Consider the following 21,446-nt stretch of genomic DNA (forward strand, 5'->3'; position numbering starts at 1 on the left):
CTGTGGGTGGCATTTCCGTATTCTGTTGGGAGTTTTTTGAGCAAATATCCACTCTTTCTAAAGGTGGCAAGTCAGCTGCTCAGATGTAGTGTAACCTTCAGCTCTAGGAAATATTCTGAGTCATACCAGATGTTCCTTGGAGTCCAGCACAGGACTACATTGTCTCTATTAGTCATTGTTCAGCTATTTACCCATCGAGGGATTTTAGCCAACCTTTCCATTCTCAGGACAAGAAAGTGCAATTAAAGCTACAGATGCCTGTAGGGACCCAAGCAAAAAAAGCAAAAAACCTACTTGACACGTTAGTATGACTATTATCATGAAGGAAGAAGTAGGTAAGATTACTGTGCCTTTTCATCCTTTATTTGGTTCTTCTTCCCTCCTTCCTTCCTTTTAACTTCATTTACCATTGGTACTACATATTGAGAGAGATTATAAATAGGTGTAATAGATTATAAATAGGGTAGTGGTGTCTTGACAACTTTCTTCTCACAAGCTTTTAGAAAATGTTCCAGAATGTTTCATTGTTAATTTTGCCATATTCTTGTGGGTAATGTTGGTTAAAGCAATGAAACACAATTCTGGCACAGAATGCCTTTTATATAAAGGCTAAAAATACATGCAAAACACTCTTTTCGGCTTTATCCAGAGACTTTTAGATAATATTTTTAACAGCACATAGTGTAGGCTTGTGGTGATATTATACAGAGCAATATATTTCCTTTAGAGGTCTGCATGGACATTCATTTATTCAGCATTTGAAAAATACCATTTTTTCTTATCCTTTGTGAGGGAAATACGGGTTCCGATTTTTTTTTAAGAAGATGTATACACAAAGAAATGAAAATTGTCTGTCTTTGCTATGTTGGAAATTACCAGCAGTAATTACCACTTGCATTGCAAGCATCTGAAATAACACCCTAGGCCTCCCTGCTCCCCAAATACCTGCAGAGCTGACCTGGGGTGCTGTTTCATGTAGAACAGTAAGACATTAGAGGCTCTATCTCCCAGGGTTGGTATTCTGCTTTATTCTTAGGCTTTCATGTGGTCAGAGCGAGAGATGGGGATAAAGAGAGAGAGTCCACGTGGGCTCAGGGTTTTTCTCTGGGTCAGGAAAGGGGAGGGGTCAGCCTTGGCTTCAGGCCAATCCCATCGCAGGGGTCAGTCCATTGGTCTTGTAGGGGTTACAGGGTTAAAGGGACATACCATTCCTAAAGCAGTAGGGTATTGGGTTACAACATCTCACCCTTTTTTTGTTTAAAAGAGAGAAAGGTATTAGGTTGTTAAAAGGAAAACAAACATTTTAAAACATGTTAAAAGTCTCTGAGTCTGCCAGGAGGTCATCTTCTGTGTCAGTTCTCTCTCCTCTCCGGCGGCGTCTTCTTTTCGAAGCAACTGCGACTTGCTTCTCTTCCTCTTCAGCTGGAGCTGGTTGTTTGGGGACATAAGGCTTCACCCATTTCTGGGGAATCCACCGAGGGCCTGAGGGAGTGGATACGCACGCATAACCACGTCCCCAGGTAACAAGCTCATAGGGACCTTTGGTTTCCCAGGTTTCTGGATCCCTAATCAAAACTGGTGGATGCTCAGACAGCTTGAACTGTTTGCCACTGTTAAAATGACGAACCACAGGAGGATTCATGTTTTCAAATGAACAGTTCAAGAAATTGATAGTGAACAGGGCTTTGCACAGCTTCTGCTGTGGAGACATCCACACAGTTGAATTGCTCTGTCTAGCCAGAACATGCTTGAGCGTCTGATGTGCACGCTCAATCACAGCTTGGCCTGTGGGGGAGTGGGGGATGCCTGTCTTATGTTCCACTCCCCACTGCTGGACAAATTCCAGGAACTCCTTGGACGCATACGCTGGGCCATTATCTGTTTTGATTTCCTTAGGGATCCCCAATACTGAAAAAGCTTGCACTAGGTGTTGTTTGGCATGCACAGCTCTTTCTCCTGCATGGGCAGAGGCATAAACTGCACCTGAATATGTGTCAATGCTTACATGGACATATTTGAGGCGACCAAAACTGGGAATGTGTGTGATGTCTGTCTGCCACACCTCACAGCTGCCAAGGCCTCGGGGGTTAACCCCTGCACCTAGCGATGGCATGGCCTGGAGCTGGCAGCTGGGACAGGTGGCCACAATGGCTCGAGCCTGACTCCGTGTTAGCTTGAACTGACGGATCAGACCTGGCACATTCTGATGGTATTGCTGGTGGCTCAGCTTTGCCTGTTGGAAGATGTCTGGGAGGCGTGCTTGTTCTGCTGGGGTGGCAAGGGAGTCTGCCTGACGATTCCCTTCTGCGATCTCGCCTGGCAAATCGGTGTGTGACCTCACATGCATCACATAGAACGGATGTTCTCTATGAGAAATCAGATAGATTAGTTTTGACAGCAACCTGAAAAGCTGCTCATTGTCAACCTCTTTGAGCACTGCCTGCTCCGCCCTGGACACTACTCCCGCTACATAAGCTGAGTCTGTTACCAAGTTGATTGGCTCTGAGAACTTCTCAAAAGCTCTTACCACTGCAGCCAGTTCAGCTACCTGAGGCGAACCTTCCACAAACTCAACATCAGCTTCCCAATGCTGAGTCTGAGGATTTCTCCAAGTCATCACCGACTTGTGGGAAGCCCCAGAAGCGTCTGTGAACACTGTGAGAGCTTTGAGTGGTCTCCGACTCCTTTTCTCACGAGGAATGAGGTGGAATTCCTCATTGAACAGCTTGTGAGACGGGGCATGGACTGATATTTGTCCACTGTAGCTGTCCAGAGACAACTGGAGACTGGCATTGCTCTGGAGCAAGTGCTCGAACATCTCCTTTGTCAGCCTCTCAGGAGAGTTCCTTCCCTCCTCGGAGAGTTTGACTGGAAGGTGAATACATGTGAAGTCACAACCTGCCAGCTCATACAGTCTCATCCTTGCCTTACGAATCAGCTGAGCTATGAGTTCTTGTGGCTTAGTGATGGTTTTGGATCTTTGGTGGGAGAGGAAGACCCACTCTATGATTAAGAGCGAATCTCTCTGCCCTTCGATCCATTGGAATATCAAACCGTGTAAGTGTGGTAGTTTTCCCAGAATTATGAATTTGAAAGGCAGTTCAGGCTTGTAGCGATGAGCCTGCCTCTCTGCCAGAGCTTTCTGTACCTTTTCGATTGCAGTTTTTGCCTCTGGGGTCAGTTCCCTGGGAGAAATCAGCTCTCTCTCCCCCTTCAATAAATTGAAAAGGGGCTCTAGGTCCTCATTAGTGAGGCCTAGCCAGGGCCTAACCCAATTTAAAGACCCACACAAGGAATGGAGATCTGCTAAGGTTTTTGGGTTACAATTAATGTCCAATTTCTGAGGAACAATGGTCCTTGCAGTGATTTCCAGGCCCAGGTACTTCCAAGGTGGCATCCTTTGGACTTTATCCTCCTGCAATTGAAATCCAGCAGAGGTTAAAACCTTAACCACTAGGTCAAGCGTGTGTTGGAGTATAGAGTCATCGGGGGCACACACAAGCAAGTCATCTACATAATGTAGGATGATAGCTTCCTTTCTCTGAGCACGCACTGGAGACAGCAATGAGGCCACATACCACTGGCATATAAAAGGACTACACTTCATCCCTTGAGGGAGCACTTTCCAGTGGTAGTGCTTCATTGGGGCTTCTCTGTTGATGGTAGGAACAGAGAAGGCAAACCGTGGAGCATCTGCTGGGTGTAAAGGGATTTGAAAGAAACAGTCTTTAATATCTAAAACTGCCAATTTCCAATTTTGAGGGAGCATCGTTGGAGAGGGCATCCCTGGTTGAAGTGATCCCATGTCTGCTATAATTTTGTTTATTTCCCGGAGATCATGTAACAATCTCCATTTGTCCTTCCCTGGTTTCTTAATTACAAATACCGGGGAATTCCAAGGACTTGTAGTTTCTTCTATGTGTCCTTTTGCCAATTGTTCTGCTACAAGCTCCTTCAGCGCCTTAAGTTTTTCTTTACTCATCGACCACTGAGCTGTCCAGATTGGAGAATCATCTAACCATGTCAATTTGTGGGCAGGGCGCTCCTCAGTGGCCGCCTTTAAAAATCCTGAGGACTTTTGGGAATTACCATTTTTATTCCCCACTGAGACATGGTATCTCTTCCCCACAGGGGGCACTTATAGTCTGTAACAAACGGACGGACACTAGCTATTTTTCCATCCGGCCCCTCAATTTGCACGATGCTTTTTGATATTTTTGCCAATTTGATTCCCCCTATACCTTGGATTTTGCCTGCCACGGGTTGCAATTCCCATTGTGACGGCCACATCCTTTCGGGTATGATCGTCACATCTGCCCCTGTGTCCAGTACCCCCTCCACATGGAGATGGTCTGAACCATGGGTCAGATTGCATGCCACAGAGGGTTTTTCCTCACCCACCACCTCTGCCCAATAGACTTCAGGTGATTTTCCTTCTGCTGTGATTTCCTTTGGAACAGGGATGGCCTGGGCGAGGATTTGCCCCTCATTCAGGTAATAAGGTGGTTGTGAGCAGCGTGCTAAGAGAACGAAACCTGAGACATTTTCCTTCTTGGATAATGGAAGTAATTCCATCTCCAAGGGTGTGTGTGCTGTGTCCCCCATAACTAAATACTCACAGCGCAGTTCCAAATGCAACAGCGTCAGGTCCAGTGAAGTGCTAGACAGATCCACTGTAATTGCTGTCCACTCTGTTGACATAAAACAAACACCTTTAGTGGTCTTAAGATTGAGACGACCAAAAGGCGTCCAACCCTTGCCAATTGAATATTTAACATCAATGCTATCATTAACCCCCACACCATTTGTCCCGTCCTCCCCCTTAGTTTTAAAGAGAGAGGTTTTTTCCCGTGTGGAACCCGCAGTATTTATATCTTTGCGCGTTATGGTATTTATGGCGGGTACGCGCTGTACACCTAGTTTTTTTGTTTGTTGGTTTTCTTCTGTTTCTGGCTGTGTGGGCAATCCCTTGCATAGTGTCCAGTTTTCTTGCACTGGAAGCAGGTGATGTGCTGCAGCTGCTGTGGTGGTACCGGTTGCTTCCTTGGTCCTGGTGTCATCGCTGCTGCAGATCGTGAGTGTGCTGGTCCTGGATTCCTCTCTGGTGCACTGAACAGTTCTGCTTTTCTGGTGCAGGCTTCTATCATCTGTGCTAAGCTAGGTGGTGGGTCGAGGGGAAGACTAAGTATGACCCTGCGATATGATTCATTAGCGTTTTTCTGAGCCATCTCCTTCAATAGCTCTGCCTGCACCTTTGGGTCCGAGACTTGTCTCTCCACCTGTGCACGGAGGCGATCCAGAAACTGCAAGAAACTTTCTGAAGGAAACTGTTTAATATTAACATAACTACCTGTAACTTCAGTAGTAGGTAATTGATGGAAAGCTTTTTCTGCTGCTAGAGAGATCTTATCCAAAACAAATTTAGTTAATAAGCGTGCCTGTTTATCAGGGCTTTGGTACTCTCCTTCTCCTGTTAGGTGTTCCTGTGTAATATCATTATTATCCTCATCTTTTGCACTTTCTGGGCTTTGTTGTAGTTCCTGCAAAAGCACTCTTAAAGATCTTTTCCAAATACTTTCCCATAAATCAAATTCAGAAGCTGAAAGTAAACATCTGAATAAATCCTTAATATCATTAGGTACCATCTCATTAGAACTAAATGTTGCTCTTAAAAATCCTTTAAACATTTCACTGTGTCTGCCAAATTCTCTTTGAATCTTACAAATTTCCTTTTTATCTTGGTATGGTAGTGGCTGATATGTTCTCCTGCCATTTCTCCTACCCGTATAAATGACAGGAGCCACAGATGGGATGGGCTGTATTCTGGGCTGTGTTATCTGTTGATTATGTGCCTCCACCGGGACAGTGTCCTGAGCGATGGGCGGTGACGAGGCCGTTATCTCAGAAGGAGGTTGTGTAAAACCTGTAGAACCAGTTTTTCCACACCCACCCCCACCCCCATCTGTGCTAGCCTGATAGCTTGGGGGAGGGGATGGCAAAACCTGAATAGAGTGAGAATTGCCCTGAATACTCAGGGGCCAGGATGAGTTTGGAGAGAGGTCTGAGGGTGTTATCAAGGGAGAAGGAGTATTATGGGAAGAAGAAGAGTTTAATGCCATGTGGCTGGAGCCATTTTGGGGTCTGCTTTCAGCAGGAGACACGTGGCTGATAGCCTGAGTTAGAGAGACAGAGGAGTCAGATTTCTTAGGTGAAGAGGGAATAACACATGCAGAGGGACAGATACAAGAACTGGTTGACTCTGAAGCAGTTTGCTGTGGCTGCCTGTTATCTTCTGTTTGGAGTAACAGTTTTCTAATTTGCAAAAATATTGGGATGAACATTAAGGCTTTTTTATCTCCATGTTCGACTTTTAAAGTTAATAAATCTCCAATTTCATTCCAAAAGAAAACCGAATTCATATCTGCCAAATTAAGATCAGATCTCTCTACAGACAGCCACCTAGCAAACCTATGTAGTTCTCTGTTAGTAATAATCACATTTGCAATTTTTAAAAGTTCTCTAATTTGTGAAGCCACGCTCTGTTGCAAAGTAGATTGCTGTGTACCCATATTTTTCACAGCAATTTACTCTAATATCTCACTACAAAGCACAGTTAAAACACAGTAAGAGAAGGTTACTAGCTGCCGGCCAAGCTGGCACCCCCCCCACAGAGAATCACAGGCTGCAGCAAAAGCGCGCCTCTCTTTGAAATCAGCTGTCTGGCGTGATACTGTACACACGGCAGAAACTGTTTCAAGGCGGCCTTGCTACCCCCACCAGTGTCTCCGGCTGCATACAGCTCCAAAACCCCCAGGGAGGACGCTGCGCAGCCCAGCCCCCCGCACCTCGATTTTACAGAGAAAGCACCTCAAAACCCCCTCCCCACGGAGGAAAATTTATACTTACCACTCTGTGCGAAGTACCGAGGAGCTGAAGAACTGTACTTTTTATTCTGCTCTTGAAATCTGCTCACCCTTGGGCTGGATGAGTTGTAGATTCCCCCCCTGTAAGCTAGACCTGCTAGAAAGCAAGTTTCGCCCGCAGGGCAGTTGACTTCCCGTCGGCTTCCTAACCCTTCTAAGGGTCACAGCCTCTCACGTGGGTTTTAATTTAAAAAGCCCCACGTTGGGCGCCAACTGAAATAACACCCTAGGCCTCCCTGCTCCCCAAATACCTGCAGAGCTGACCTGGGGTGCTGTTTCATGTAGAACAGTAAGACATTAGAGGCTCTATCTCCCAGGGTTGGTATTCTGCTTTATTCTTAGGCTTTCATGTGGTCAGAGCGAGAGATGGGGATAAAGAGAGAGAGTCCACGTGGGCTCAGGGTTTTTCTCTGGGTCAGGAAAGGGGAGGGGTCAGCCTTGGCTTCAGGCCAATCCCATCGCAGGGGTCAGTCCATTGGTCTTGTAGGGGTTACAGGGTTAAAGGGACATACCATTCCTAAAGCAGTAGGGTATTGGGTTACAACAAGCATCCTTCTATGCTGACTCTAAATAACTGCTTTGGAAGGGCTCCTTGGCAAGGCAGGGATGGATGTGGGTATCTTGTGTGATTCTGTTTAATTATCTGAGTGCCAAATCTGTATCTGGACCAGGAATGATGATACTCAGAGTTAAATTAGGACCCTTCAGTGTGTGTGTAACATGACTGCTATGCCCCAAAAATCTTAGATCACATGAAGCTCTTCCCCTCTGATGAAACTGTGTATTTTATAATTATCTCTGCTTAGCTCAGTGTGGCAATACAGTCCATGGTTGAATCAAAGTTGCACAAAAATAAGGAATCAGGATGAACTTTGAATGCATGATTCAAATGCCTACTACTGCAACTCCTCCTCTGCACTCTATAAAAAAACAACAGTCATATTCTCAAGCATTATGGTCAATGCCTTCTTTATAGGAATGAGATTTCACCGTGGAGAGTATGTGCTTGCAGTACATTTGCTATGCACAACTCACTGAAGATGAGCTATGAGTTCCTTTCCTGCTCCCACACTTATAGGGATGTTTTGGAGACTGTTGAGCAGTGTGGGTGTTCTTCGGCATGGGGCATTCTTCAATACAAAGTGTACATAACCTGCTTGGCAGTTTTTGTGGACCCTTATTTTCACACTTACCAGAAAAAAAGGTTGGGGCACTGATGATTTAACTTTGTTATAGATACCTTTATCAGATACCCAATTTAAGGCAATGTTACCAATATTAAGATGTGGGGGGAAAGCACAGAGGGAGTATAGACATGGTTACCTGGTCTTGGACAAAATGATCCTTGAAAATTACTGATTTTGCTGTATGAAACAGTTTGTTCCCCAGGCAAGTGCTTTGAATGAATACTCAATAGATGTAAGAATTTCTGTGTTTTCAGCAGCCTCCAAAATTACTTTTTTGAGTTACTTGCTGGTTTTGCATTAATATTAGTAAACTTTGGAGAAAGAAAGAATGATCTTAGGCCTTTGATCTTGAGCCTCAAAGCCATTAAAAATCTTCAACTCTACATACTGTATTTCAGTACTTCAGGAAGGTTAAACATGCACATGCAGACAAGTTTTCCATAGCAACAGCATGAGACTTCCCATTGCATAATGGAAAATGGCTCATCTTCTCATCTTCTTACCTTGTGAAATGTCTTTTCTATCTGGGGCCAGAAATAAAGGCAAGTCATTGAACTTTGTTGAAAAAATAGCCCAAACAAACTTTCTCATAACTTAACTACTGAAAGAACCTTTAATTTTTCCTAAAATTTAGCCAAGCTTGTACCAAAATTTGGCTTACCCAGTAAAAAGTTATCCCAAGAAATCATGTCTCACAGGATGGTAGGGCTGGAAAATAATCTTCCTCTCTAGGCATATAGCTTTGTAATTTGCAAGTGTACAGCTTATTCCAAGTATAGAGGACAAACCCCATCACCACCTGCTGCTTCTCCATATACATAAAATGGATGGAGTGATGCACTATCTCTAATTGCATTTGTAAAATCTTTTGAGATCTACTGATGAAAAGAGGAAGATGTTATCGTTTTCCATCTGCGTGGAACAACTCAAAGGTACCAACATTTTTGAAAAATGCACTGCATCCTGTTGTGAAATGTGGGGGGAAAATTAAGCCCCTCCTAAAACGGTTGATTCTGGGTTTGGATTCATGTGTATTGCAGAGGAAAATAAACTGCTGATGTTCAGCAAGTAAACATCTGCAACTTCAATCCCATGTGGCACAGACTAAGGCTGTAGATTTCATTGCTGTGATCTTTTCTTTTTTAAAATACTGATGTAGCACAGGAGTCTGTTCTTCACCCTTTGTGTGACTTTGAGACTTTACATTGTTTAATATGAAAAAGGGCTGTTGCTGAAGGAGTGTAGTCATACAGTTTACTTTGAAGAGGTGGCAGCAGAGTGTGTGTTTGTCTCCTTTAAGGGTGTGTCCCACAGCTGAGAGATGCCTTGACTTTCATGGATTTCCCCTTGCAACAGTTTGTGATTATACACACACAATTAATGCCATCTCTGACATATCCTGCAGGCAGCACAGACAGCATCAAAAGAGATCACAGTGAGGCACTTGGTACCAGTCAAGGGCTCAGAGATTGGCTGTATTCCAGTGCTTATTTGGAGCAGGGATGCCAGATAAAGTGCACGGTCGCATCCAAATGTTTTTCTAAATGTAAATATGTCCTTAAAATAAATGTAATTTTCTTTTAGACCACAACATCTTTGCATCTCTGTATGATTTCACTGAGGGCAAAACTAAGGTTGCCTGAAGTATCTTGTTTGTATTTCCATAGCTAGTAAAATAGCTTCATTTTATAAGTAACTTGTGCTACATTCTTCTTCTGGGATTATTTCTGTCTCACTGTAATGTTTTGATGTTTAAGTTTTTGATATGTTTTTACTTCATTTATGCAAATTTTTGTTCCTGGTGAAGTCACAATACCCCACAATACCCAAAGTCTCCATTACTCTGCAGTACAGTAAATTGCCATAGGCCATTGTAAGGTCATCCTCAGAGCCAGCCTCCAGAGAATGGACATCTTCTATGTCCCTGTTCAGAACTGCCCTTTCTTTAGGAAATTAAAGGAGGTTTTATTTTTATTCACTAGGCTTGGCAGCTGTGGATATAAGTTTCTTTACTCTCATTTTTGATTTAACATTAATTAATTTAATTAAATTAAAAATAGTTAGTAATTGCAATTCATTAATAAAACTACTGCAATTTGACAATGGCTCCTCAGCTAAGCCTAGGGCTTGACCGCAGCAGCTGTCACCAGGACTAAACACTTAATGAAAATAAAAATTACACAAGCAATTCAGTATGTAACAAATCAACAGTTTCTTCGTGTCTCACAAGGTGTGCTACCTTCCTCAGTGGACATCTATGCTGAAAAATGTAGCAAATACTGCTGATCCCAACCAAAGCTTGGTGTTTCACAATGGAGCATGTCAATGCCATGGGTTAATGGCTCGCATTGCTCCCATGCATATAGGAGCTAAACTCTGCACTCTCACAGAGCATGGCTGCCCTTCTGCAGACTGGGAACAGTGCCCTCCATTCCCTAATCCCTCAGACTATGCCTAGGCTTTGCCAGGGTCTGTGCTAACCTTGCCACGTACCTGTTAACTATTAAAAAGCTTGGGTGATTGATGGTGAGCTTGGACGTTTCCTGGTCTTGTGTCTTTTTCTGATACAAGCACCTGAGGTAGCTGTAGGTTCATTGACTCAGTGCAAGAGGTGACATCTCTCTCCAAGTAATGGTAAAAAAAAAAAAAAAAAAAAGAAGGTCTGGGCTAAAAAGCAGAGGAAGTACCTCAGATTTAGGGTTTTAAAGTACCTCAGATTTAGAGTTTTATAAGTTCTTAGTCAAGGAAGTCAGGGAACATATAGCCAAGCTGATACTGGCAAGCATCCCTAAACGCCATGGACACCAATAATCACTAAATCTGAGTAGAGAGCAATGAAATGTGTTTCATAAAGGGGGTTGCACAGAAACAAAAACATGATAAAATGGTACCTTGATAATGAACTATTTATGGAGATTATATACAGACTTTCTTTGTGATCATGATTTGTTTCAGTAGCAAGCAAGCATCTACTTCACTGTAAAAATGAGACATGCACCTCTTAAATTGGTGATCTATGGGATATATAGAGCAGTGCCTGTTGTAGAGATACTAGCAAGAGATCACAAAGAGATGTTGTGGCCAAAGGAAACAGTGTGAAGTTATTTACTGTGTCAGTAAAAAGGTGACCCTTTGTGCATATACAAGGTCTTTTATCAGCTGACAACATCAAACCATCCCAAGGATCTTGTGCTAATCTCTTCCTTGCTTATCAGCTGTGATGTGCATAGAGCAACATCTGTTACTGGAAAAGATGTAAAAGGACCTAAGTGAAATAAAATTACATTGTGCCTAGAAATTAAATTTATTGCAAGTGAAAACAACTGGTCTGTAAATATGAGCATGTTATATATTTGATCCAAAGCAATTCTGTTTATTCTCAGTGCATATAAATCAGTGAATCAAGGATAGGTAATCATTATACATCAGCACTTGTGTTACTTATTTGTAACAGTGATTTTTTAGGTAATTTCATATTGAGGGTCCCCTGAGAGTAAACTTTTTAAAACTCAAAAAAATGTCAAGCAGAACTCTCAGGTCACTGAAGCAGCTAGTGACTTTGGCATGGGGAAATCCTCCTCTTTAAGGGGCACTGTTGGAATTATAGAAATAGGCTTGTCTGTGCTCAACGGATCACTAATCCTTTCTCCTAGTTTTGAATAAAGGGTTATAACCACTCTATGGTGGCTATAACAGGACCAGGCCAGCCAGGAAGTCTGTGCCTTAAATATAGAGAGACTGGAAGGATGGAGTAGCCTCAAAACATAAAGGCTTTTAACAAAAATAACAAATGTTTGCACTACTTGCAGGCACACATCCAAAGACCTGTGGGAATGGCCAACTTAATACATAGAGGTATCTGAGGGCAAAGGTCCATTCACAAATGAGAGCTAGGAACATGTCTGGACTTGCCCTTACATGTCCCTACATGTCCCATGGTTTTAGGTTAAAATCTCCTGTATCTGCAGGTGAAGTCACATCCTTGCTCCCATCCACCAAACCCAATTCCACAAAGGGTTCTCAATTACTCTAGAGCAACGTATGGGCATTAGGGCTCCTGATTACTTTGGCTGAAGTTTCTGCACTGTTTCCAAGCTGTTACCTCTTCTACTGTGGAAAAAGTTTGTGGGAAACTAAGCCTATATCTATCCTTTTGCTATAGACAATTCATATTATGGTCCACAGGAAGCGTAACTAACATGAAGAGAACATTTTTCATTTCAGCCCTTCATCTTTGCAAGTGGATTTGTGCCTTTGTCCTCTCAGAAATGAGAAAGCCCGTGAACATGCATGGAGCAGGGCAGCCTTGACCATTGACATGCAATGTCCATGCACAGGTCACCTTCAGTGGAAAGCAGAGGAACTGAGGGCATGATTTTCAGAGTATGCCTTCCCTATACCTTGTCTCTGCCTTTTAATGTTTCTGCTGAAAGCAGTAGATACTCAGCATTTATGAATTCACATTGCTACACATGCAGAAATGTCAAAGCATTTTGCATATGGAGAAACCACCAACTGCAAATCTCTTGGCTCTTGCCAGTTATGTTTTAGGTCTGTGCCAAGCAGGCACATGTTCTGAATGAGTTAACTTGGAAATATAGTGGTGACATCCACAGTAGCAGTTTCTCATAGGGCCGTGTTAGCAGCTTTGCTCTCTGTCATTGTGGTACTTCCGTATAAGAATCCAATGGAAGAAGAGACTGGGCAATATGAACCGTGCCTGAGGGATTTCCCAGCATGAAACTGCTCAGATATGCTGCATCAACCCTGTTCCTTTGGAGTATCTTAAAGTCTGGCATTTTAGTGATGCTGCTGAGAAAACAGGCACATAGCTGTTTTCACATCTTGAAAGCAGCAAGAATCTGGAGGTAACCTGGAGAGAAGGCATCATCTCTTGCATGGAGGGACATGTGTTCATTGCCTACAGAATTCATACTTTTAACACTACTGTTACGATTGCTGGTAAAATTATTAAATTATTACTTTCTAAGAATAAAAAGTTTTTATCTTATATTGACACAAAAATCATTGCAAAAATGGAGTTTGCCTTCCCCCATTGTGGTCTCAGTCCTCTCTACCTGACATTTCTTGGGTCTTCTCAACTCCCTGTTTCTGTATCATTTCCTGGTGCTCTGGAAGCTTCTCTGCATTAAAGCAACACAGCAAAAAAAAGAGATGAATCCCTGGGATGTAACCACAGGGTTGCCTTTAACTTTCTTGCCATTTAGCACAAGTTGCTGTGGCACTGAATGCCATGCGACTGGAGAGTAAACTACTCCAAACCTCAGGCAGATATCTGCCAAAGCATTCCTTTCTTATTTGTTCTGGGGCTTTGTTCTGCAGGTCCTGTGTGACAGACATGTGTGAGTGTCCGATCCATAAAAACTGCTACTGCGAGTCATTCTTGGCATATGCCCGAACCTGTCAGAGGGAAGGGCTGAAAGTCCAGTGGGTACCGGAGCAGAATTGTGCAGGTAAGCATTTTGGGACTGCTTCTTTGTAAACCGTTGCATAGACTAATAGGTTACGATCATACTATCCTTTTACTGGTGGAGTAGAATCAATCAAAAATTATACAGGAATTGTACCAGCTTGGAAGTTCTTGGAGGTTTTTCTTTCAGGATATGTAAACTGTTGATTACAGAAAAAGTTTAACTCCTTTGACCTCCTGTCAAAAACATAGTTATATTTCTGGGGACAACATGCATGTATAATTCAATGAGGAAAGAGGAGCAAATGTATTTTAGTGGAAATACTACAATGCAAATCTGCATTGATTATTGCATTTGGTCCATACTCGCAGTATGATTCATTCAGACTGCATTAATTGCAAGTAATTGTGAGTAATTGCTTCCATGAGAAGCTGTGGCCTGTGGCTATGGGCACTTGAACTAAAACGCAGTATTGCAGATAAGTATTTCCCCTGATGATGGTCTCATTAATTTAGGACACTCTGTAATTGTATTGGTTTGCCTGGAAGTGTATTCAGATTGATATAAAGCAATTAACAGTAGCTGAAAAAAACCAACAAGCAATGAAAGGAGGATACTCAGTGCTGATCTAAGAGCTATCACTCTGTGGTCCATTTCGGTGATTGTGTGTGGTTCAGGGTCTATTATCTCAGCTTCAGTTTCCTTTTCTGTTGAAGGCATTTTAGCAGGGATGGGTGACTGACAAAGCAAATTACATTCAACTGACTGTTGCCAAAAGGTTCACTTTTTTTCTTACAAAGCAACAGGACAATCCAAATAGGGTGTCACTAAGTGAAAACCCTATTCAAGTGTGTGGTCTTAGACACCACTAGTAATGTGTATAATTTTACTCTATTGATCTGGTAGCAGATCCATGCAGAACCTGAAGCAAGCGCTGTGATTTTTTTTCCAAAGCACTTCAGACTGAGACCTCACTATGGCAGATGCTGTAAAAAGAATAAAAAACTCCTTGCTCGCAGCCCCTTGCCTTAAGGAGTTTTTACAAGTGTTGACATATCAAGACTTAACGGATTGGGGCTTCATTTCACAATATTTTTTCTGGCATCTAACCAAAGAGAAGAAAATTTTCTGAACATTATGAAGGAATTTAAACACACAGCCTCCGTTAAAGCTAATGAAAGAAGTTTTAAAATTATAATGATTTTTTTTAACTCTTCTGGAGGGAAAAGGGAAACCTTGTTAAGCAGAAAATATGGATAAACCTATATATAAGGCTAAGTACCCTCAAAACACTTATTTAAGTATCCAATATCAGATAAGTAGCAGCATCTTTGAAGTAAGTAATACAGTAAGCACTACAGTGCATTCAATGCTTTCCATATGGTACCAGTGACCAGCATCATGATTTTAATCTTTAATTGACTTTCTTTCTCTCCAAAACAGTATTTGGAATTATTGTGTCCCAATTACAGATAAAAGTTCGTAGTTGGGAAACAACATTTCTGTGGTGAAACTTTAGCATTCTGTGACTCATTTCCTGCTTGACGTTTCATAGCTGGCGGGATCCTTGAAAGAGTTGTGTTCTGATGAAAATGGAGTCTACATATTAGTAAAATCAGGGTTTATACTTTTGTCTGTTTTAAAACAAGGTCTTGTGTGGCTGCCAGTTGCTCTACCCTAACTGCTGTGGGCTAGCTCATCTTTATGATCTTCAGGAAACTTGTGTTGTCTTGAGGGGCAGCAAAATAGGATGCTGAGAAGGCTGAATTGCATGTCCTGTTCCCTACATGCTCTTCTCTCTCCCCCAGTGCAATAGCTTATCCTCCTCTGCATTATTCTGCAGAACATTGCTGCTCAAGGTTTGCTGTCCTATGACGTTGGCTCATTAATGGGAATGTCAGCTGTCATTTAACTGGAGGAGTGAAAAGTGGAAGATAATAACTAAGGAAAATGGTTAGGGTAAGAAAAAATTTGTTGTGGATACTGTGAAAGCCAGGGGAAAAGCGGCTTGAGTTTTTCTCAAGCTACTCAAAGGAAAACAGAAGGGAAAGAATTAATAACAGAGATTAGCACCTGCCGTTGGCACAGGAGGGTGCATGAGAGACACGATATTTTGGTAAAAGTATGTTTACAAGGGGTGTTACCTTCCTTTGGACCAATCAGTTTGATTCTATCCTCAGTTCTGCAATCCAGTCTATAAAAGTGTGATCGCTTCTTTAATAAATTGCTTTCTTCTGTCTCTGAGGGAAGTCTGTGTTGCTACATCATTTCACCACTCCTAGCCCTACAGCGACAGTTGGTGAGATCCACACAGGAACTGAGAGGGTTAGAAAAAGGATATGGGTTGCCATGGAAAGTAGTGGGGAGTTATACCTGTTAGGATGAGCATAGGAAAAAATATGGTTTTTGAAGGAGAAATTAAAAAGCCAGGAGAGCCAGCATGAGGGAAACAAGAAATAAGAAAAAGGGATACATGGGAGAGGGAAAATAAAGGATGGAAATGGAAGGAAGAGGTTTGAAAAGGAAAGGAGAAACTTTTTTTTTTTTTACCCAAGAAAGGCTAAACAAGAAGTTTATAAAGTACAATTAAGTACTCTGAAGTGGTGAAAGGCCTTGGGATATAGTAATTTAACACTGCATTTCTCAGGATACCAAGAGAAAGAAGACTCAAGGATGGCAAAAGGGAATAATAACTCCATGCCATGGGCATGACTACACATGCAAAAAACCAATGAGATAAAAGCTATAATATAGTGCAATAATAAGTCCTATAATAAGGGCTATAATGATGTGGTGATATGCCACGACAGTTTCATAAAATCTGAACAATTTTCTCTTTTCTTCTGTGATCAATCAGTTGAAGTGGAGGGGGATGAGTATGTATCTGATTTTGACTCTTCTCCTTTGGATCCCTTTTCTGTTGGAGAATTTTCTGGCATGTGTCACTCTTTTCCCCTGCTATATGTTGCTTTCCTTTAACTGCTTTACTCCCTGTGTAAATTTATCAGGAGGGCTATTCTGGCTTTTCAGTGGATACTTACCGAAAACTGAAAGTTGAAAATATTAACAGGAGTGTATCATGGGAAGGTCAGTGTCCAGATCTACCACCTTTAGCTCTGTTAGAAGGAGATTTTGTAAATTGCAAGCGCTATGAGTGAAATGCCATTTGGAAGTCTTACAGAAGAATTCTAAACTGTGTAACACTGACGGAAGAAGCCTGAAGATTCATTGGTGCTCAAATATTAGTTCAGAATTTTCTGTGAAATCAGTTTTACCAGATATCATCAACCAAGGGAATCCTTCAGCAGTTATGCTACATATTTTGGCTTTTGTGTTGGGGAATAAGAGTTCTTCCTAAATAATTATGGCCATGTCTACAAAGACAGGTGCAGAAGCCTCCTCTGTGAAACTGCCAAAGTGGCTGGACTAAACCAGGTCTACTTTGCAAACTGTACCCTTATTAGGCCAGGTTTATTAGCTCAGGCCCAGTGCTGTTTTTCTGTGACTATATGGCTTCTGGACCGGAGCTGGCTTTATCCCACTAGCTCAGAAAGTGGTCTGAAAAAGCTCACATGTCATGCCAAACATATGTTCTAGAAGAAGAGTGGAAAAATCCTGTTGGGATTGGTAACGTTTCAAAATACAGTATTGTTGTAACCCAATACCCTACTGCTTTAAGAATGGTACATCCCTTTAACCCTGTAACCCCTACAAGACCAATGGACTGACCCCTGCGATGGGATTGGCCTGAAGCCAAGGCTGACCCCTCCCCTTTCCTGACCCATAGAAAACCCTGAGCCCACGTGTGGACTCGCTCTCTTTATCCCCATCTCTCGCTCTGACCACATGGAAGCCTAAGAATAAAGCAGAATACCAACCCTGGGAGATAGAGCCTCTAATATCTTTCTGTTTTACATGAAACAGCATTCAAGGCCAGCTCTGCAGGTATTTGGGGAGCAGGCCAGGCCCCATAGGGTGCTGTTTCACAGTATTAATATTAACTTTTGTATGTTGGGTTTGGGCTTTTTGGTTGGATTTTTTTGTTAGTGTACTAAGGAAGTTATTAGTAACAGAGTTCAGTTCTTTAAGAGAGGAATTTGTCTTAAAAGATGGGTGAAAAGACACCATTTCTGTTTTCCATGTTTACATGGTAGTGGATCACTTCACCAGTTCCTGGGAAGGCTTCTGCAGAATGTCTTTATTTTTATATTTTGGACTGTTGATGAAGTGGAATGTTCTGGATCAATCACACCACATGTTAACAACTGAATCACTCAACAATAAAATCCAGTTTAAGGGAACTTAAGCAGCAGCCATTGTACTTTTCTCATTTTTCTTTGGACATCATGTTAATAATGCCATTAGAGGCTGCCTACAGCAGAAAATAGTCATCATATCTTCTACATGGCATTGGCTGAAAGATAAGGAGGTGTTTTGACATCCCACATCCATGTGTAGTACATGGGGAGTACTTACAGACGCCATGGCTGCTGAGGGCAGGCTGTAATAAGTTCTCATTTGCTCTGGGGCAGAGATGAGAAAGTGGAAAGGAGGCCTTAGCCAATTTTCCTTAAACCTACCAGCTGAGGAACTAAACAGAGCTCAGGTGGAAGGAATGGGCCAGCTATTACTGCACTAAAGCTTTGTGGGATGAAACCTGTGTAGCCTTAAAACTGAAACTCGGATTCCTTTCTATATGGAAACCACACGTGCTGAAATCTAATGTTTGTTTTTGGTTGGTCAATTAGAAATCCTACAAAGGGAAGCTCATTTTCAAAGAGGAAGGATAAAAGCTTCTCATAAACAGCTCCTGTAAGATAATTCACACTGTGTATGGATAATCACTAACTGTCCTTGAACATCTTGGTCTACTTTTCTAGTCCGTTAATACATTGTTTGCAAAGCTCCAGGGAGATCTGCACATTTTTGTTTCCCCTCTCACAGAGATTCAATGTCTATTCTTTACACACTATGTAAGTTATGAAACTTAGAGTTTCCTGGGAATCTAACATTTTATTCTATGCTTAATATTGCTTGCATGTTTTTCCCACCTTCTAAATTTCCTATTTCCTTAATTTTATTTTTTTAGTTTTTCTTTTTGTTTGTTCCTTCTTACGTATGCATGGAAGTTATCATGCAGAGCAAGACAGAAATGTAAAATTGGTAAAATATTCTCAAATTATCTATGCTCACAAACGGAATGAGCCTATCTTGAACATAGCTGACAGATCTTTGTTTCTAGCCTATTCTAAAACAATGTTCAATTAAAGATGTCTCACAGAGTTTCTAGGTAGGTTGCTCTTGATGCTTTCTTATGCTTAAAGATAGAAAGTTGGGGTTTTTTTTCTCCCTTGATAATCTAATACCCATCTAGTATTCAGCATTTAGTTCTCTGTAACACCAGGGTAATTTTACTCTGTAATTTCTTTTTACAGTCTTGTGTTTGTTTATTATTATCTGTGTCCTGAGAAATGTGTGTGCATAAATTCTATAAAATACACAAGAAGTAAAAGTAGAAAGAAGCTGATGCTGTTTTGAAGATCCCTTAGTGATGAAAAGGAATCCCTTAAATTTATGATGTCTTAGCTATAAGACATCATAAATTCTCTTTGATACACTCATATATATTTAATCAATTTATTTCTGTTTTCTCTTTATGAATAATTACTGTAATGACACTTTAGGCCAATTCTCACAACATAACAGTGGGTTTTGTCCATAACAAAATTGTCACTTAAAAAATCTTGATCTTCAGTCTCTCTCAAAGTTGAAGAAACCTTCCTAATACAATCACCACTCTGAAAATAGCATGAGACAATTCTGGATGCTTGAGAGTCCCTTACTATCTATGAACTACTTTATCAGTCCTTGGTTTTGCCATCAGCACAGCTGTTAAAAAGAATAACCGACTTTTATTTGTCATTGAACTGTGTATTATTCTCCATACTAGAAAGGCAGACTATAAAATGTTGAGAGTTATAATACTGATCTGGAGCAGTTATAGTGCTTTTAGCTGAGTCTTCAGTGATCTTTTATGTTGAAAATGCATTGAACTACTAGCTACATAAATTAATGAATGGATACTGGAATCATTAAGCACAAAAATTCTCACTGTCAGTGATCCCTTGGTAAAACAGGACAAAACATGGATACAATTGAATTTTAATTTTTGTTTGTTTTTTAGTTTTAGAAATGGTGCTTCTGGATTAACAACATTGATTTAATTTGCTGCAACATGAAATACAGAAAGTATAATCTTAGGATCGGAAATTCTAATGGGGCGAATGACTCTTCTTCTTTCTGTAGGAGTAGAACTGATAATAACTGTTTGTCCTTGTAAATTGTTCAGAAATATTTGACAAAAGGCATTGTAATAAATAGTGTTAATCCTTTAATACGAGATGTAGATCTGCATATAGATAGAAACCTTGCCAAAGCTTTATATAGCATTTATTTTGATAAAATTATCAAAAAGTTCAATACTGCTGTGGACTTGCTAGCTTTTGATAAGGAATTTTGCTAATTTTATATTTATTATGTAATACAGTGGAATCATTTTACAAGTAATTTTTTCCTCTAGACGATCATCATACCAAAGTGTGCTTTTTTATATTTGCAGTAGAAACTAAGCAAACAGATAAGCAAATTTCCTTGTGGGGCTCTGTGTAATATGCATATTTTGTTCCTTTTAACTCCTTTCAGCAACCCAGTGTAAACATGGCGCAGTTTATGATACCTGTGGTCCGGGATGTGTCAAAACATGTGACAACTGGAATGAAATTGGACCATGCAACAAGCCCTGCATTGCAGGGTGTCACTGCCCGGCAAATTTAGTTCTTCACAGAGGAAGATGCATCAAGCCAGTCCTGTGCCCACAGCGGTGACATTCATTCTCTTTCCATGGACACTAATGCAGGTGGTCTCTCCCCCTTTTCATGCTCACAGTGAAGGACTCCAGCTGTTTGTGTGCAGATTCTGCAAAGTACAGTAAATTCACGAATACAAGCCGCACTGAGTATAAGCCGCATCTCTGGGTGTTGGCAAATATTTCGTTTTTTGTCCATAAATAAGCCGCACCCGAGTATAAGCCACTCTGTCGTTCGCAGCGAGGACCCACGTACAACAAAGTTGCCAAATAGTAACCGAACCGCGGCAGGGCGGGGTTTACTGGCTCGGCTCGGGCTGTGCAGGCTCGGCCCGCTAGGGGCCGCTGACGGGGCCAGGTAGCCCAGCCCGGCGCTGCCGCTCGGCGGGACCACTGGGGGCCAACCACTGCTGCCACTGGGCTCGGTCACCATGGCCCAGCGCTGCCCTGCGGTGGCAGGCAGGGACGGTGCCCCCCCGGCTCCCGCGGCGGCGGGCAGGGACAGAGCCCCCCGCCGCCTCCCCAAGCCGCACCAGTGGCGGCCCGGGTCCCCCGCCGCCTCCCAGAGCCGCGGCAGGGCTGGCCCGGGTACCCCACCGCCTCCCAGAGCCGCGGTAGGGGCGGCCCGGGTCCCTCCCCTCCTTCCCGAGCCGCGGCAGGGCTGGCCCGCGTCCCCCGCCGCCTCCTAGAGCCACGGCAGGGGCGGCCCGGGTCCCCCCCCTCCTCCCAGAGCCACGGCAGTGGCGGCCCGGGTCCCCCCCCTCCTCCCCGGGCCGCGGCAGGGGCGGCCCGGGTCCCCCCCCCCTCCCTGAGCCGCGGCAATGGTGGCGCGGGGCCCCCCCGTCTCTTCCCTGCGCTGTGGCAGAGGAGGGAAGGAAAGACCTCTCCCTCCTCTCTCCCCACCCCCCGTGCTGCCTGCAGGCAGCCAGGCTCCACCCACAGTGCAACAGAGCAGCGATTTGTAACAATCGCAAAATGCCAACTTTGCAGCTCCTCGGGTCGGCACTCTGGCAGGCACTTCTGAGGTTGTAAATGTCAG

General features: G+C 42.7%; 1 protein-coding gene across 4 annotated transcripts in view; it reads left to right on the forward strand.

Annotated features, from left to right (window-relative positions):
* The window catches only part of BMPER (BMP binding endothelial regulator), a 165,918-nt gene extending 145,323 nt beyond the window's left edge, over nucleotides 1-20,595 (forward strand). For all 4 annotated transcript variants that reach the window (XM_033076524.1, XM_033076516.2, XM_033076533.1 and 1 more), the window contains 2 exons: nucleotides 13,454-13,584; nucleotides 20,245-20,595. In XM_033076524.1, coding sequence (XP_032932415.1) covers nucleotides 13,454-13,584; nucleotides 20,245-20,426 — 313 coding nt within the window. In that variant the 3' untranslated portion in view covers nucleotides 20,427-20,595. The remainder of the gene's footprint in view (nucleotides 1-13,453; nucleotides 13,585-20,244) is intronic.
* Nucleotides 20,596-21,446: the final 851 nt, after the last annotated feature.

This window comes from Catharus ustulatus, chromosome 1, assembly GCF_009819885.2.
Source record: "Catharus ustulatus isolate bCatUst1 chromosome 1, bCatUst1.pri.v2, whole genome shotgun sequence".
NCBI classification, from domain to species: domain Eukaryota; kingdom Metazoa; phylum Chordata; class Aves; order Passeriformes; family Turdidae; genus Catharus; species Catharus ustulatus.